Source organism: Olea europaea, unplaced genomic scaffold (genome assembly GCF_002742605.1).
Source record: "Olea europaea var. sylvestris unplaced genomic scaffold, O_europaea_v1 scaffold807, whole genome shotgun sequence".
Classification (NCBI taxonomy): Eukaryota; Viridiplantae; Streptophyta; class Magnoliopsida; order Lamiales; family Oleaceae; genus Olea; species Olea europaea.
The window spans coordinates 186,736-206,872 of NW_019266506.1; the positions used below are offsets into that span (position 1 = coordinate 186,736).

Consider the following 20,137-nt stretch of genomic DNA (forward strand, 5'->3'; position numbering starts at 1 on the left):
GTTTCCCACTGCCTGAACGAGTCATCGTTGAAGTTTTAGAAGACTTCGGTTAAACTGTGACTACTGCTTTGGGAAGGAATGTAAAAAATATGTGACCGACAATGGAAGAAGGTGTTCGGGGAATCGCCGGAGAACGACAGTGATGAACGTCCGACTATGGGTTGGATGAATATCGATTTAATCGAAAAATGGGATACGAGAGGGATGTGGATTTATATGGAAATGACGGTTTTATGGAAAGGACGTGCAAGGAGTTTTTAAAGAAAATACAGTTTCTAAAATTTTCCTTTATGTGACTTTAGAGAGAGATAGTTATTAAATAATTTTAAATTAATTAGGAAATGGAAAAAAAATCTGATTAGTGAAATATTAATCTTTCACTCTTATTTGGGAACTATGAATAGATAAACTATGGATTTGTGTAATTACCACTTTTGAAAAGTTGAAATTACTTTTGACACTAAGAAATTGTTTTTGAACATATTTTTTTCAAAACGTTTTATCTGACAACTTCCTTAGGAAATTCTTGAGCAATAAATAAAAATAAAAGTACAAGTTATATCAAACGAGTCCTAATGCTTTGATTCGAGTTGGTAAAAGAGAACAAACCAATAAATAGGCCGCAGGAGATATATTCTTGATTTAATTTTCGTGTTTGATATTCCCTTGTGAGTCGTTTAAAAAATAACTAATTCATGGAAGGATTAGAATATTTTTAAGAAAAATTATATGTTTTTCAGGAGAAATTGGTCGTCAAATAAAAAAAATTATTATTTCACATTGTTGGATGGGCTAAAACACGTTTAATGCCTTTGTGTCATACTACTTGCTTGATGGAAAAGCTGGAATCAGGGGCGGACCCCACGTGACCCCACAAAATTTTTGAGACTTTTTAAAAAAAAGAAAATAATAATAATAATAAATCTGTAATGATTTCTCAGCAACTCTTTTGAACCATCACCGACCCATTTTCTCTCGATGTCTAGGACCCTTTTTTCATGGCTTCCCCTTCTCGAGCACTTTAGCCAACATTCCAAGCTCAGCTCACGAAACTACATTCGTCGCCAACACTCACATCGACTGTGAAGAGACCCCGAATGCTCATGTCTTCAAGGCTCATCTTCTTGGTCTCTAGAAGGAGGAGGTAAATGAAGATACAACACCGACATTCAAGAAAGCTTTAGAGAAAATTATAAATTACAGCCCATTTCTTGAATCTTCTTGTCTAAGCAAACTTGGAACAATCAAAAAAATAATCAGCAGAAAAAGGGGGGGAAAAATACTCCATCGCCAATTGAAGAATTATCTAGAATGTGGCTGAATTTTCCTGCACCGGCAATAGGCCAGTATATAAATTGTCCAAATAAATTTATAACAGTAAAAGTCACAAGTAAACCTACTAAAAAGTTGGGAAAAAAAATTCCTAAAAACATTTGTCAATTTTGTATGGAAGTAAGACGAAGATTCAATGTGAAATATTGAAATATTTTATTTTGTTACCAGTAGTTGAATATTGTATCATGTATGCAAATATTGTTATATAATGAATTTGATAATATTGGTAATGTTTTTTTTTTTTTTAATGACGGGGAACCCGCAACTGCTATCTTTCGGATGTGCACTGGGTAAACCCTCAAACTGACGCAATAACCTGCAAACCACGCCAACCAAGTAAACTGCACTAGGCAAGCTTTGTGCTACAGACTCGACCGAGAAAGTATTGGTACGGAAAATCGAACTCGTGATTAAAGGTTTTCGCATTCACCAACTCCACCAACTCGGCCACCCCATGAGGGGAATATTGATAATGTTGTAATTATATGACGTTGTCAAAGTATAAAAATGCGTAGGTTATCATGGTGATAGTGTATTGACTTATTTTCATTAATATTATGTTGTTTTAAAAACTTGTGCTTTAATTTTTGACCCTACGAAAGAGAATGTCTAAATTGGTCCTTGGCTGGAATATATATAATTTTAGGCATGGAATTGTTTTATGCAACACACTATTAGTCGTAAGTGATTGTACGAAATAAAAATTTATTTGATTTAGAAAAATGATTAAATTTGTTATCATGTTCATTCGGATATTTTCTTGCTTGCAAAAAGTACGAATCGAATTGGAAGGAAATCGAGATTTCATATTAACTTGAAACCTAGTTTTTTACTTTCTCACCATAGATAGAATGCCCTTCCAACCTTCCACAATTCTCATTGAGAAAATTTGACGAGTTTCGATTAAGCATTCAAGTTTGCTTAGCTTTCACATCCATCCAGCATGGGCTAAAATTTAATGATGTTCTATAATGCACATCTATGCTTCGCATATCTCCACATATTTTTTATGCATTTTGGAAAAGTCTCTCATATAAGGCATGCGGATGATAATGCGGTATATCCATTTCGTTGTCTGCATATGGACACTTAAACACCAAAATGCACACGCATTTGTATTAAAACTTGTGTCAAAATTAGTATTGTAAAGCCCAACACATTTTAATATCTTAAAAATAGTAAATTGAGCTTAATAAATATCAAATTAGCCCAAATTACTCAAGCCCATAAATTATATGCAGCAATATGTAGGGTTTTAACGTTTAAAAAATCAAAATAATTTTTTTTTATAGTTGCAAACTATCTACACCGTATCCGAGCCTCATTCTTCTTACGTTTTCCGCTAGTTTTACAAACAATTGATACTAGTTGTGCACAATTTTGAATTGTTGATGATTGTGATGATGAAAGGAGGTTGCCAATAATATCTTACCATCTACAAGAAGTAACATTGATTTTTGAATTGAAATAAGGGAGCACGACGAAAATGATTTTGTATTGGATGACACAAAAGATGACTTGAATGAAGAAGAGAAGATTGAATTGAAATCCGATAAATAATTAGACAAGATTTAGAATTTTTAAGTTGGTGTTCATGTCTAATCTAATTGTAAGAATTAATTACCAAGTAATTGTAGTATTTATGATTTTGGACAATATGTTTTTGTTAAAATTTTAAAGAATAAATATAAAATTCAACTAATTGTAGAGTTTATAATATTGAACAATTTGAAAAAAAAATTAAAAAACTAGAGTTCAAAAAAAATCCATTATTGTATTTATTTAGTAGTTTAGAATATTTATATAATATTAAAAATTAAAAAAAGTATAATCACGTATGTGCTTTACATAATCATGCATATGCTTGTAATGCATGATATTCGGCCTAAACGCATTACCAAACATTACATATTTTAGAACCTTGATATTTATAGTGTGCATAGAAATGAGGCATGAATCCTTTGTTGTAGCCATTGCCAGAGACATTATTTTAACTTACTAGTCGCTATTACATGCATTGCACGAATTTTGTATTTATCGTATTTTTATTAGTGTATGAATTTCAGTTTTTTTGGAAAGTTTTTGAAGCAATATCTAAAAATATTTTCATGATATAAGAAAATAATTGCAAATTATTTCTACAATTACATAGCAGTATGTTATTTAGAAAAAATATGCTTATATATTTCATACTTGAATAAGAAATATACAAACTATTTTACTTGTATTCTTTGATAGTATTGATATGATTGAATTGAATATGAAAATTATATTTCTAAATTTTGTGTAATTCAATATTGTAAAATTGAAAAAAAAATCTTTTCGTACAGTGCAGAGAAAGTTAACCAAGTACGGAGTAAAAATAAAAAATAAAAAAGGTGTGGAGAGAAAAAACCTCTCAGCACAGTGTGGAGAAAGTTGAACCATGCGCGGAGAGTTAGCAAATTCTTTGCACGGTGTGGAGTAAAAAAACTCTCTGCAGAGTGTGGAGAGATGACAAACAAACTCTCCGCACAGTACGGAGAGCAAAAAAAACTCTCCGCACTGTGTGGAGAGAGTTAATCTCTTCGCACAGTGCGGAGAGTTGATCTGCACCATGGTAAAACTCTTCGTACAGTGCAGAGAGAAAAAAACTCTCCACACAGTGCGCAGAGAGTTAAACCATGTGCGGAGTAAAAAAAAGTGCAGAGAGAAAAAAAATCTCTCTACACAATGCGGAGAGAGTTGACAAACTATTCACACAGTACGGAGTAAAAAAACTCTCTGCACAGTACAGAGAGAAGAAACTCTCCGCACTGTTTTCAAATTACTTAATTACAAGTCAAATTTCAAAATTGTAAATTTTTCATATATACGATGAAACAAAGTCAAAAAACATGACTCAAAATCAATTATGTCTTCTTTAAATTTCAGTCACATCTCAGTTTCTAAGCATGCAAATCATATTTTACGGTATTGGAAAGAGCTTTCCCATTATTCATACAATGAAACAATTTGTGAGTTATGCAGAGATGGGAATATTGATAACACCATGGCATTACTTTTACAAATAGAGGCTCTATGATACCACCCAAATTCAATATTTTACAATTACTTGATAACAGCTCTTAGACATTGGAAGCGGATGCAATTTTCAATGAAACTATACTTTCGGGTTATAAGCCAGGAATTAAAGTGTTCAATGCATTGCTCAAAAGTTGTTTGAGAAAATACCTCTTGAAACTTGCAGATAAAGACCCGAGAGTTTTTGTTTTTCTCTTCACACTGTGTGGAGAGATAGTTTGTCATCTCTCCACACTTTGCGAAGTCTTTTTTTTTTTGCTCATGCGCGAAGATTTTTTTTGTCTCATAGAGTTTATATATACTAAAATTATTATTATTATTTTTAATATTGTTGGCATGATGCGTATGTAGAAGAACATTTGTCAATCACTATAAACAAAATTCTTTACAAAATGCAAAAAATAAAAATGCATAATAAATCTTCTTATTACGCTAATAAAATTACAATAAATTTTTTTTTTACAAATAACATAAAAAAAAATTATTTTTATCTTCAACAAAAAAACACATTTAAAATTAGCAATTTCATAACCATTTTTTTTATTCTCGAAAATACAATTTTAAAAAAAGAAACAATACTGAATTACAACATTTAATACTTAAAAAATTAAACATTAAATAAATTTTATACGTTTATAACAAATTATAAATCTATATATACAGCTTACAGTATTTGCAGGCAGCTTACCGTATATACTGTCAACCGTATTTACAGCTTACCGTATTTGCACCTTATCTTATATGCTACCTACCGTATTTGCAATTTATCGTATTTGTAGCTTACCGTATATGATGTCTACCGTATTTGCAACTTACCGTATATGTTGCCTACCGTATTTGCAGTTTACTGTATTTTTATATACGATTTTTGAACTTACAAATATCGAGAATACAGAACACCGTACTTTCACTTACCAAATCGAATTTCAAAAAAAAATTCAGATTTTTATTTTTTTAACATAAGAATAAAATAAATATTAAATATATATGAAGCACAAAATATAAATGTATATGAATATGGTGCTCAATCTTCAATTTTCCAATATTGAATTACACAAAATTTAAAAATATAATCTTCACATTCAACTCAATTATATCAATACTATCAAAGAATACAAGCAAAATAATTTGTATAATCTTGTATACTTCTTATTCAAGTATGAAATATATAAGTATATTTTTTTCTAAATGATACAATACTGTTATGCAATTGTAAAAATAATTTGCAATTATTTTCTTATATCATGAAAATATTTCTAGTTATTGTTTCAAAAAAATTTCAAAAAACTAAAATTCATACACTAATAAAAATACGATAAATGTAAAATTCGTGCAACACACGTGACATTCACTGTGTGAAGAGATTTTTTTTAACTTTGTACTGTATGGAGAGTTTGCCAACTCTTCGCACTGTGCGGAATTTTTATTTTTTATTTTTTACTTTTTTTACTCCGCACTTTGCGAGGACAGGTTCCGCACAGAATGTCATCTCTCCAAACTATGTGGAGAGTTTTGCCATGGTGTTTGTCATCTCTCCGCACTGTGCGAAGATTTTTTTTTACTTCGCACTGTACGGAAGGTTTGCCAACTCTCGGCACATAATTTGCCATCTCTCCCCACTATGCGGGGAGTTTTTTCTTCATTTTTTACTCCGTACATGGTTTGTCATCTCTTCGCACTGTGCGGAGAGTTTAGTTTTATTTTTTTAAGTTTATGTGCGAAGAGTTTTTTTTTTTTTATCGCTCATGGCAGTTTACATTTACTAAATTTATTATTATTTTTTTAATGCTAGTGGCATGATGTGTGGAAGAACATTTGTTTGACATAAATAAAATGGAAAATAAAAAATGACATCATGCATAGTAAAATTGGATTAATTTACTATTGCATTCATTCCCTTTTTTATTAGAAGTTAGATATATCTTAAGGTTGTACACTTTGAATGTAATCTCTCATGCATCTCTGAATATCTACAATTACCATGTTTGGACAAGTTGATTTAGGATAATCCTCAGCCTAATATCTCTTATACAATCATAGTGAAAGTTCAATGCTAAAGTTGAAGTTGTCCGAAAATAGTAAAATTGAGCTAGGTCATCGTTTCGAGAATTTTGATTCTACATCAAACATTTCTAGCACAAGTTTGGTCGCAACTTGCAAGTAGATCATTTTTTCATTCCGTTTCGAATGGGCTAAAATGGATTTTTGTGAAGAAAACATAAAATAAAAATCTAAATCTAAATTGTGGGGGAATCTACAAAATTCTAACAAATGAAGTCCCAAGTCTGCGAATAAAAAAAATCAATTTTTTTTACCCACAAGCGCATATCTCAGTAGTACAAAGGATATGAGTAAGGTAGTCTCAACTTTGTTGACAATCTCAATGTGAGGGTTCGATTCTTGAGATATTGAATTGACTCTTTGTGAGTATTAGTATACGTGCAAGCTCTTATTCTCTGGCCTGCTGAAGCACATTCCACGATTTACCTCCCTTGCAATATTTCGGGGACAGGACGGGACGGTGATGACCCTCAATGTTGGGTTCAACTTTTTTAAAAAACAATCAATTTCCCAATTATGAGTTGAAGACTTGAAGGACATTAATGGGTTAAATAATAAAAAAATCCTAACATTTTTCTGAGAAATGTATGAAAATAACTTTTTCAAAAGGGTTATTTTTCCAAAATGACCATTAGGCAATTTACATACCAAAAATGCCCTCCATTTGGATATTACAAAACAAGGCATCATAGTATAGAAATTTTCTATTTTAGTCCTTAAAATTAAATATTGGTTGAAACTTGATAATTTTTATTTGATTAATATTTTTATTCGATTTATCTGATTTTTGTTCGCTCTAAGTAGCCCCCCTTTATTAGTCTCAGAGCCATAGAGATCAAGAAAATTAAAATAAGAAAAATAGATAATTATTGGTGTTTAGAAGAAGAAAAAGGTAGTTATATATTTTTAAAACTTATTCATAATAAATTAAAAATAATGACTTTGACAATAATTAAAAAATTTCCTAAAGAAATAAAGGAACAAATACTAGACAAATTAATAATAGAAAAAATACAAGATATATATACATATAAAAAATTATTAAAATATATGAAGATGAAGAAAATAATTTATATTATAAAGAAAAATATGAGTACAGTTGATAATACACATCAAAAATTGAATAAATTACTTTTAAAAATGAATAAAATACAAGAAGAAATAAGAAATATAATGTTAGTACCAGAATGAATGAGAATATCAAAAAATAGACAATTAACAAAATTAAAATGTGAAAAACTAAGACTTGATAGCAAATATTTCACTATAGTAAAAGAAGAATTAGTATATTCAGAAACAGTTGAGAGAAAATTTAGAAAAATAATAGATAAAAAAGAAAATAAAATATGCAAATTAACTTATGAGTTAGAAATAAGAAAAAATTAAAATGTCAATAAGTGAATATATGAAAGAATTAAAATCATTAATAAAAATGTTAATAAATGATGTACAAGATTTGAGAAATGAAGTAAAAGAAACAAGAAACGATACAAATATATTAAAAATAGAAATTAGAGAATTAAAAGAAAATAATAAGAATAAAGATAAAAAAAATAGATAAAAAAATTTATAGAAAAAGAGATGACTCGAATAAGAAAGAAACATATAGAAAAAAAAATATAGTAATAGAAATAGAAAGTATGGATGATGAATTTAGAAAAAATATAATACCAAAAATATTAGAAGAAGAAGAAGAAAAATGTAAAGAAAAATCATTAGGAAAATTAAAAATAGAAGAAAAAGAAGATGAGTAAAGAATTAGATTTGTTAATAGAAAATTTCAATCAATTAAATCTAACTGATATAAGTGAATACCAAATTTTAATGAATACAGGAGGATGACATAATCCAACAGGAACCTCTAAATAGGAATTACATAATACAAATGAAAGTTATGCACCTATATATAATAAACCATATAGACAATTCTATGATAAAGTAAGAGATAGACAACCATCTAAAGGAAATAAATATAAAGATAAATATGAATTAAATGATAATTATGATAAACCAATTAATCATGGAGGAACAAAACTAGATTTAAATTGTAAAATAGATACTAAAAAAGTCTTATTAACTTGGGCAGATTCGATGATATTGTTCCTTTTATATAACAAAGATGACATATGGGAAAATACTAAAAGAAGAATAGATTTCTTAATAGCATCCTTTGAGGGAGATGTTAGAAACTGGTGAGAAGAAATAAGCAGTGATATAAAAACATTAATAAAAAGAAACGTACAAATAGAAATAATCAAATCAGATAGACAAGGTATAAAAAATTAGTATAATATATTTCAGATGAATTTTTAGGAGAAAATTGACTAAAAAATGCTGAAGAAGAATCAATAAGAGAAAAAGATAGTGCTAGAATAAAATTAATAAATTTAACAATATGTGATATGTGTAAAATTAAAGAATATACTTGTGAATTTAGAAACTATTATTATATTTAATTTTATAGTAATGAAAACCCAAGAAATATACCAAGACATATATTATAATAAGTTACTAGGTTCATGGGGAATATATTTTAAAATATAATTTGAAAAATATGTTAGAGATAATACTGGAATACCTAGAACTTTAGGTTCAAGAATAAAATTTTTATTCGAAGGACTTGCATATATATGTCAACAAAGACAATTAATGAAAAAAAGGGAAAATTAACTAAAATATGTTGTGAAGATATGGAAACCCCTGTGCAATAGGGATGTAATCTTGAAAAAAGAATTAATAAAAGAAAATATAAGAATAAAAAGTTTAAAAATTTTAAAAATTTTAGTAAAAACTATATAAAACCTCGAAAAATGTATTACAAAGGAAAAAATAACCCATATAATCAATAGAAAAATAAAAATAAAAATAAAAGTTAATGTAAATGTTGGAATTGTGGAAAAATAGGTTATATAAGCCCTGATTGTGATAAAAAGAAAGTTAGAATATTACAAAAAGAATATTTAGAAATAAAAGATGAATTAAATGAAATATTAGATATTGAAGAATACTATGATCAAGAAGTATATATAAGTGAAACAGAAGATGATGAATCAGGATCTGAATAAAGAGATTGAAGAAATAGAAAGTAATAATATAAATATACAAGAATATGAAGGAATATAAGGATATGGATTAAAAGTTACTTTTGATAATAACAAGTTTAGAAAATTGCAAAAATTATCGTTAGACTTAAAAATAGAAAAATAGGAAGTCTTTAATAAAATTTAGAAAAGAGAAAAAATAGCAATAAATGAATATCACAAAATAAAAAAAAAATCATAGATGTAAGAAAAACTTATGGACAACATAAATTAAATATTTTAATAAAAAATACAGTTGATGAACTATTAGCAAAGATTAGTAAAAAGCAAAGTGAAAAAATACAATACATTTATTTAGCAGGAATACAGATAATATTTAAATCACTATTTAGAAAAGGGATAGATTCACCCTTAACTATAACTTTACATGATGGAAGAATAATAAACTTAAAAGATAGTCATTTAAGAACAATAAAAGAAAATTTAGCATATCAAAAAATTATGTTTACATGTTATCCAAAATATTGCGTATTATTAAAAGATATAAATTTTAATGAAATTTTAGGACTACATTTCAAACTTCATAGAGATGATATTATGCAATCAGGTGATCAAATTATGACTATAGAATATATAGCTTTATACACATTTACCAATTCTAATTATGGAAATATTTATTCCAATAAACCATATATTGAAATTCATAAAGAATGTAAAGATATTAGTAAAATAATAGAATCAAATAAACAAATAAGTTTAATTCCAGAAGAATATGAATTTAGTATAGCAAAAAATAAACATGAAATAACATAATTAAATGAAAGAGAATGTTCTAATAACATAATATTTAATGATGAAAAAGTAATTAAAAGATCAAAAAGTTTTAAAATACCTAATAAAAACCAGTTAGAAGAAATCAACAAAATTAAAGAAGTAAAACTGTATAGGAATTCTAGAAACGTAAAAATAGAAGGAGAATATTATAATGGAAGATGAAATATAAATGGACCAAATATATTAATAGATACAGAAGCTAGTGAATGTCATATAATTTCGATTAGAAACAAATGACTAATAACTCATAAAACTGAATCATATGAGTATGTGAATTTTGATGGACAAGTACATATAATAGATTTAGAAGTTAAGGTACCAATAAAAATAGGAGGAATAGATCTTTTAGTACCATGTTACATAGATAAAAATATGGATATAAACCCTCGTATACTTTTAGGAATGAATTTTCTAAATGGATTAGAATATTATAGTATAAAAAGAGAAGGATTATATATTGCTCATAATGGACAGACTACATTATTTAAAAAGAATTAGATGCATAATCAGATAAGTTTCCTATTAGCCGTATATATACAAATTACTATTGTAGAAACAAATATAACAACTTGTGCTTTAATAGATATATGAAGTAACATAACAATGCTTAATTTTTTTTAATAAAATCATGGAATAATAATAGTAATATAAAAATAACTTGTGTTACAGGAGAAAGTACTCAAATAATTAATAGTGCTAATAAAGTTAATATAATTATTGGAAGTAAACAAATAACAATAAATAAATTTTATAAATATGATAAATTATTAGGAAATGATTTCATACAACAATTTCAATTTTATAAACAAAATAATTATATGATAATGCTACAAACACCTTGTGGACACTTATTAAAGATTCCTATAGAATTTAAACCTTATAGAGTTCAGCCAGCCCAGCGTGGTGATAAATGAAAGAAAAAACCAATTCTTAATAATGAAATAAAAAATAAAAGAATATTATACAAAAATGTTCTAAAAATAGGAATATAAATGAATATAAAAAAAATCATTGAACAATTAGAAAAGATTTATGGAGAAAATCCATTATTATTTTGGAAATCACATCACCCAAAAGTCAAAATAAAATTAACAGAAAATGTTATAATAAGAGTAAGACCAATGATATATACTATAAAAGATACACAAGAATTTAAAAATCAAATAAAAGAATTGTTAGAATAAAAACTTATTAGACCTAGTAATGGACCTCATAGTAGTCCAACATTTATGGTTATGAAACACTCTGAACAAGTTAGAGGAAAAACTAGAATAATTATAAATTATAAAGAATTAAACAAATATACTAGATTTGATTGTTACTTTCTACAAAATAAAGTACTAATAAATCTTGCAAGAGAAAAATAATATTATTCTAAATTTGATTGTAAATCAAGATTCTGGCAAGTAAAAATGGAAGAAGATAGTATACAATATAATGCATTTAGCACACCTCAAGGAAAATATGAACGGTTAGTTATGCCATTTAGTTTGAAAAATGCACCACAAATATATCAAAAAAAGATGGATAATATATTTAAAAAGTTTAATGAATTTCTTATAGTTTAGATTGATGATATATTAATATGTTCTAATAGTAAAGAAGATCATAGAAATGATTTAATCAAATTTATTAACGAATGTAAAAAAGAAAGAATTGTACTATCTAAAAAGAAATCTATAATAGAAAAATAAGAGATAGACTTTCTTGAATTATCAATAGATAAAAAAGGGATAAAATTACAAACTCATATATACAAAAAGATAGAAAGTTTTTCAAATAAATTAGAATCCAAAAAACAAATTCAAAATTTTTTAGGATGTTTAAATTATGCAGAAGAATTTATTGAAAATCTTTTTAAGAAAAGACATAAAATTCAAGTTTACTTAGAAGAACAAATACTAAGGGATGAAATGAAAAACATATAGAAATAGTTAAATCATTAAAAGAAGAATGCAAAAATTTACCAAAATTAAGATTATCAGATGAAAAAGATAATTTGATTGTTAATACTGATACCTCAGATAAATATTGGGCAGCAATATTAAAAATAGATCTAAACGAGATTTATAGATATTCAAGTGAAACTTTTAACCAAACAGAAATAAATTATACTACTCATGAAAAAAAATTACTAGCAATTATTAGAAGAATAAAAAAGTTCTCATTATTTTTATTATCCAAAAATTTTAATGTTGAAACTGATAATTCTTAAGTTGCAGGATTAGTCAAGAATGAATTACCCTCAGAACCACAATACAGAAGGCTTCATAAATGACAAGCTTATTTAGCATTTTATAATTTTGATATAACTCATATTAAAGGAGTAAATAATTTTCTTGCAGATTTTCTCAGCAGAAACATAGAATTTGCTGATGGATAAAGTCAAAGTTATGGAGTTATACCAATCTATTATACATATACAAGAAAGAGCAAATTTTCTTACAGAAGAATCTGAAGATATAAGTTCTGGAGCAACCCAGATCTCAGAAATATTCAACTCAAATATGAAAATATTGTTGAATATTACTAGTGAGCATCATAAATATGCCATAGAACTCAAAAATCAAGTCGATGTTATTGCAGCACAACTAAAAAATATATTGTTTGAAACAGATATACCAAAGAGCTCAGAAATGAGTTTTCCAAATCAATACCAAACAGGGACAGCTGGAAGCAGCAGTGGACCTAGACGCGATAACAGACCAACTGATAATAAAGGAGATTCCATTTCTGTATCATCAACCAAAAAAGTTATGATACATGGAGATAAAAGAGATACAAAAACAATCAGCATCATAGATCAAGAAGATAAAATCACTTTAAATCCAAACAAAGAAAAATATGTCGAAATAGTCAAAATCGCTTATGAAATAAAAATAAGCGATTCATATTTTATTTTTTCGAAAAATAATATTTCTCCCAGAATAACCACCATAAAAAGAGGTGATCCTTTATTTATAAAAATTATGGCAATCCATGATTTGATTCATCAGGAAAAGATTTTAGTGAAATCTCACCATTTTTCTAGTGAGAGAAACAGAAAAGAAAAGCCATTTTAGCGTAAACTCTCCGTCTGAAGGAAAACTTGTGCAAATTCAATGGCCAACAGCAATCTACCGCGAAGAATCATCAAGGTATAAACCTTGATTTCGCGCTTTACTCTCGATCCTCGTTTTCTTGCATTGAGTTCTCGAGTTAATGAAGTATTTGAGTTCCCTTGTTTTGTTTACGATTTAATTTGACTTTTGATTATGCTTTTTACCGTAATTTCATTTTATTTAATGGGTTTTTGCTTTTTGTGATCTAATAGGAGACTCAGCGTCTGCTCAGCGAACCAGGTAAATCCTATAATGTTCTCACACGTGCGCGCGCGTGTTTGTCTGTACTCTGTAAATTTGACTTTTGAACTTAACAGTATGCACATGTTAACACGTCACTTTGCATAGAACTGCATATCAATGTATTTTTCTGTATTAAAGATGTAATCTTGAGTTATATCACTGTGTTTTCTTGTACATAAGGGTTTCATGTGTATATTTAGCTCTCTTGCCATTTAATTGGGGTTTAAATGTATATTATTTTGTATAAAATTGATCTCTGGCATACGTTATATTAACCTCGTTTTATTTGTTCAGTATTTGCTTTCTCTTTGTGCCTATTTCAAGTTTTCTTTGTTATTGTAAATAGAAGTGGTTTCCCATGTTGACGAATATGGGAAATGTTGGCTTGTGGGATCTGAAGGATTCAATCTTAGCTACCTAGTTATGTCAGTATATTTGTACATCCCAGTAAATCTTATTCATGCTTAACCTTCAAAACTTTTGAGTGTTCTTTTATTGATTGAGATATAGGATAAGACTTTGAAGCTTCTTAAGTGTTCTTTCAATTTGTGGTTGCAGCTCCAGGAATAAGTGCATCTCCATCCGAAGAGAATATGCGGTATTTTAATGTAATGATTCTTGGTCCAACGCAATCTCCTTATGAAGGTAACTTTAGCTGGCATTGCCTGTTTCTTGTAAGAATCATTTTCTTGTGTTTATGCTGTTCGATGTCTGTTCCTGGTGATGTTTGTGTATTGATTTTCTCATATTTATTCATAAACTGTTATGTTGGTTTAAACTTCCTAAAATACCTCTCTTTCCTAGACAAGCACATGGATAGCTGCTTCCTTCCAGACACTGATTTGTACATCCTAAAATACCTGTCTTTCCTAACCACATTCGCTGAAATATTCCCCCTCTTCTATTCCTCCAGGTTGGCATTTTACCACGCTTTCTCGAGGTTGAAGTGGACCCTTTTGGGAATAAAAAAATTTGTTTTGAAGCATTTTCTTGAATCGAGGAGCATTTATAAGCGTACCGATGGAAACTGAATTCATGGAGAATTAATAGAAAATTGTGAATTTCGTAGGCTTATAAAATCCAGTGTTAATTCCTGGTTGCGTAATTTACGTTGAGAATCTAAAAAGTACCGGAGACAGCAGCCATTACAAGTGGAACCATTTGTCATATATAATGACACCTATATATGGACAGATTGTCAGAAAAATTGCATTTGTCCCCAGTGATTTGCTGGAGTTTGTCTGTAACAAGGAAGTTAGTCCTCAACCTTCCCTTACCTTTGCGTAGGGGTGGATCCAGGATTGGATTCAAGATCGGGCTACAAAATTTCAAGTCAGGCTAATATGTGAAAAAAATTATTTTACACATAAAAAACTGTTTTTACAAAAAAAAGATAAAATGAAAAGTGCCTTACAAAAAAAGAGAATTCTTGGGCCTTTTGGGGGGGGGGGGGGGGGGGGGGGGGGGACTACAGCCCAGCACAGTCCCCCCTACATCTGCCCCTGCCTTTGAGCAATCAAGCCCCAAGGATGAAAACCGTCCAAGTTTTTGTTAAATTGTCACGCTTTCCTCGTGTCTAATTTGATGAAACTACGTTTTGTTTCTCAACTTGGGCCAGTGCCTAGAATTTTATAGTTGGGCATGTTTTTATGCAACAAGCGACAATTTGAATCATTTTCCTCACCGCAGACTATTTGTGTGAAAATATAAATATTGAAGACCAACTTGCTACACAAGCAAATAAGTTAGGGCTAATTTTTAGACTAATATGCCCTTAAAAATAAATTTTGCATTTATTAGCTGATTATATGAATTTCATATGCATTATTTATGGGTATTGTTGTTTAATTGTTATATATGATATAAGGTAAATATTTATTTGTGTAATATTATAGAAAAATCACGCTAGTGGATTATAAACCCTAAGGAGGAAGTAATGATATTCAGTGTCTCATTAATCCAAATGAATTTTAGACATTAAGAATGATTGACGTCTACTTTTGTATTTAAATCTCATAAACATTTACATGCTAGTGTCAATATTGAGAAGGCTAGAGTCATTTGTGGACTCCAGCTTATTATTATTCTTAAGATATGCTAACTTAGAACTTCTAAGATCTCCTTCCTGGTGAGTATTTTATGGATTCCAACTGATTTCCTGGTGAGTGTCCATGTTGCTTTCAGTTCTCTTTCTTTTTTAGTTTGAACTTCTCGAGAGAGTTAGAGTGGAATATGGCTGGGCTGGGCTGGGCTGGGCGGAGCCGGACATGCCCATGTTCTTCTATTTATCTTCTAAATGTTGATGTTCTATTTAGTTGTGGGCTCCTAGTTCTTAACTATGTAAAATCAATTCATTGCAGATGTTTTTGGGACAAGTTAGGTGTCTTTTGGTAGCTTAGTTTTTGTCTTTTGTTAATTATTTCCCAGTGCTTGTACCGTTTGTTCACCATTTGTTAGTTGCTTCTGAATTATGAAAGAATCTTGTGGCATACTTAGAAGCAGTAATTATGCCCTTTCTGCTCGCTTGTTGTATGAGAGTTGTGAAGACAAGGCAGTGAGAAGCATTGCTTTTCTGAACGAGACAAGATTGTGACTATGGGGAGCCTTTGGGAGTCGTCGGTTAAATTTGTTCTTTGTTGCACCCGGATTTCTCTGATACAAATCTCCTTGGTAACATCCTGTTTATGATGGTTATATATGATTAATTTGATTAACCTATAGTTTCTTTCTCCTTTTGGTGCTTGGACTTTTGTAAAGGAAATGGACAATTTGTATGGTGTTGAAAACTCTATCTCATATATTCACGTGGGTACATTTTAAGGGCATTATTCATGTTATATAACTTGGTACTGGATTTGAGCTTTATTTCTTATCCCTAATGTGGATCAGTAAGTAGGCCCTTTGGGTTTTGATTGTTTTTTATCAACATATGAATAACTAATTTCAATGTTGATTACCTTGCTTTGTAGGAGGTGTTTTCAAGCTGGAATTGTTTTTGCCTGAAGAGTATCCAATGGCTGCTCCCAAGGTATTTTAAAAAGACTCCTTTATGGTAGATTGTGTTTTTGATTCTTTAAAGACTCTTGCATGGTGGATTGTGTTTTTGTTTCTTTTATTGGTAGCATGGTTCTTCCCCGTGTCATCAGCAGGAAGTTCATAGAGTCCTATAAAGGGGGATTATAGAAAACTTGGCAATAGGGAAGTTTTAATATGAGATTATGGTTGCAGCCATGAAATGAGGAAGTTTTAATATTTGTGAATTCTCGTCAAACGATATACTTGTTTGCAACACAAATTGCAATTTGGACTGGTCGAAGAGTCAAATGAGATTAAAAGTTGTTTCTCGAATTGGATTATGAATAATATTGACCATTTGTCCCAACAGGTTCGTTTCCTCACGAAAATTTATCACCCGAACATTGATAAGGTTTGTCGTCCTACTTTCTCTTGTTATCCATCTCTAGGGTTGAGTGCTATATTCTTGACTCTTGCCTGATGGATTTACTATGCAGCTTGGAAGGATATGCCTAGATATTCTTAAAGACAAATGGAGCCCTGCTCTTCAGATTCGAACAGTACTTTTGAGGTTCTAAATTTATAAAGAACTTTCGTCTAGGATATCTTTACGTAATTATGTTTGTGCCCATCAAGAAGTGAAATATAGCAAATTTCAGTGAATTCCTTCATATTTTTAGTGATTTCTTTGTTACCTAAAATGGGAAATTGATTTATCTCTATAAATTCTTCCAGCTTAGGTAGTTGTTGATTATCAATTTTGCCGTTGTTAATGTGTATATGCTCGATTTCACACTGTTCTATTGCTTCTGTTTAGTATTCAAGCACTTTTGAGTGCACCGAACCCAGAAGATCCACTCTCTGAAAACATTGCTAAGCATTGGAAAACAGACGAGTCTGAAGCCGTTGAAACAGGTATACTTGATATATTGATATGCCTGATTCTGAGAGAAAGTTTTGCCATTGTGTCTATATAGCGCTTGTCTGGTTGTGATTCTTCGAGAAGTGATTCTTTGAATTTTTTTATTTTTTCTTTACGAATGTGTGGTTAAAAAATTGTGAAAAATTAAGGGAAAACATGAATCTTTTTTTTTGCCTGAGAATGTTTGGCCGAAAATGAGTGTGGGAGAGAAGTGATTCTCAAATAATCAAAAATCAAGCTAGGACTTAATTATATCTGTTTCTTTTTCGAGTTGCAGCAAAAGAATGGACACGTTTATATGCAAGTGGGGCATGAAGTGCGCAGAGCTTAAGGCTTTCGTAAATAACAAATCATGTACTCATTGACCGTCGAACGAACTTGGAAAAATTGTAATATATATGTTTTCAATGTCTGGCATTTCTGCTGTTAACTTCTTATGTACTCTGTTTTCCAATTATGTAACGAGATGTGATAATTGTATAATCTATTGAAATGACACATTTTGATGAAATTCCATGTGGGTTTCCCAGCAAAGTGAATATGTGCTAAAGGATTTTCTACTGCCTTGTGTGATAAATAAACCATTGAATCACAAATATGCAATTGACGCAAAAGACATTCACTTCAGTCAAATTTAACATTTTAAAACTAACCAGATAATACAATGAGATCGCAATAACCATTTTAAATGCAAGCATTTCAACATAGATCAAAGCGATCCGATCAAAACAATGCACAAAACTTCGATTTCTACCATCCCATTTTTGTCATATTTGCATATGATCCACATATAAGTGCCGTACATCACAAACCTATATTTCACATACTAAAGATGGCAGAAAAGGAGGGTGGGATAGTGAAAAAGGGGCACGAGGAAGGTCTAAAAATGGCGATTTCTCTTCTCGAAGAATTCGGGCTCCCACTCGGGCTTCTCCCTCTTGCAGAGGTGATAGAAGTGGGATTTGTAAGGAGCACAGGTTACATGTGGATTGTCCAGGAGAAAAAGGTTGAACACGAATTCAAAATTATAAGCAAAACGGTGAGTTATAGCAATGAGATTAATGGATATATTGAGATGAAAAAGATCAAGAAATTGCATGGAGTTAAGGCTAAAGAGCTCGTGCTTTGGCCTCCAGTTAGTGAAATCAGAGTAGACGATCCTCCAACTGGGAAAATCCATTTTAGGAGTCTTGCAGGAATTACAAAGACTTTCCCAGTTGAGGCTTTTGCTTTAGGCCAGTGATGATAATGATGAGTGGGTGTTCCCACCCCTCCCCCTTCCTCTCGAATAATTGTCTATTGTACTGTCCTATCGCGCACCCTTAGTACATGTTTGACATGTAGTATTAGACCGCAATTCACAATAAAACAAACAAGATTTTACTTTTTTAACATTGTCGAGTACTTTCTAATCCGCTTTTCGAACATTGTTGTTATGTGAATACTCTAAGAATGTATATATATTTGCTAAAGTAAAAGGAATAATCTAAAATTGTTATACATTGATTACTATTTACATATTTAAGATATGTAAAATTTTACCTTTAACACGTGCTATGGGATGGTGTGCTAGATAAGATCATGATAACTTGTTTAGGAACATAAATCTTAAAATCTGGTAGCTTATTTAAGTTTAAGACGAATCTAATTGCTCATTTGAACTTTTTGAAGATTTTATACCATGTCGTCACAGAATCATATAATTCATATTTTAAAGGAATAGTTCAAACTCTTTATGAATATCGTTTTTATATTTAGGGAAAGTTTCGTGCATGACAAAAATAATAATAATTATTATAATCAAATACTTCAAACAATATGTTACATATAAAATTCTTCAATATCCATGTGAAGTGTGAAAACTATTATTAAATACAAGTTAACATGCTAAATAAAATAAACCAATATATCAGATTTTAATGGCAAATGAATACATTTGCGTTCAAATTTTAGAAAAAGAAACATTTATTATTGTAATCAACAATAATTTTTGAATTGAACAATCAAAATGCATTACAAAATTTGGTTGAAGGATCGAAATAAAAATCTCCACTATTGACACTCGGTTGACGCTTCGCTTGCACTCGTTTGTTCAATTGTCGCATCATAAATTCCAACAATATTACAATGTCGAATAAATGAAATGACCCTAGTTATAAGAAGTTTGTCCATATTGTCAATCAAGAGGTATGTTGTACTTCTAATTTAACTTACAAGGATTCTTATAATCAGTGTCCGTAAGATGCTCTTTAATATCAATATTTTAGAGCATTTTCAAGAGACTCTTTAAAGATGAACTAATCTCTATTTTAAAGAGTCATCCCCCTTAAAATCATGCTTCATTAGACTCTTTAAATTAACATTTTAATTTAGGGAGAGGGTTTCACTCTTTATAATTAAATGCATTGTGTTTCAATTTTCAATAAAAAAATAATATAGAAAAAAAATAGTTAAAATAAAAGATAGAGAAAAATAATAATATTTTTTGAGAGTAGTAAAATTAAGTGTTAAATATAAAGAGT

At 29.6% G+C, this 20,137-nt stretch overlaps 2 protein-coding genes across 2 annotated transcripts; both read left to right on the forward strand.

Annotated features, from left to right (window-relative positions):
• Nucleotides 1-13,310: 13,310 nt before the first annotated feature.
• On the forward strand, nt 13,311-18,175 carry LOC111391581 (ubiquitin-conjugating enzyme E2 36-like). The gene is made up of 8 exons (XM_023016821.1): nt 13,311-13,471; nt 13,648-13,675; nt 14,237-14,323; nt 16,648-16,706; nt 17,064-17,105; nt 17,191-17,264; nt 17,511-17,608; nt 17,893-18,175. Exons 1-8 carry the CDS (start codon nt 13,436-13,438, stop codon nt 17,928-17,930), a joined length of 462 nt encoding a protein of 153 aa, XP_022872589.1. The 5' UTR covers nt 13,311-13,435; the 3' UTR covers nt 17,931-18,175.
• A 272-nt stretch (nt 18,176-18,447) lies between these two features.
• LOC111391596 lies at nt 18,448-18,858 on the forward strand. Its single transcript, XM_023016843.1, has one exon. It carries the CDS (start codon nt 18,448-18,450, stop codon nt 18,856-18,858), a length of 411 nt encoding a protein of 136 aa, XP_022872611.1.
• The last annotated feature ends 1,279 nt before the right edge of the window (nt 18,859-20,137 follow it).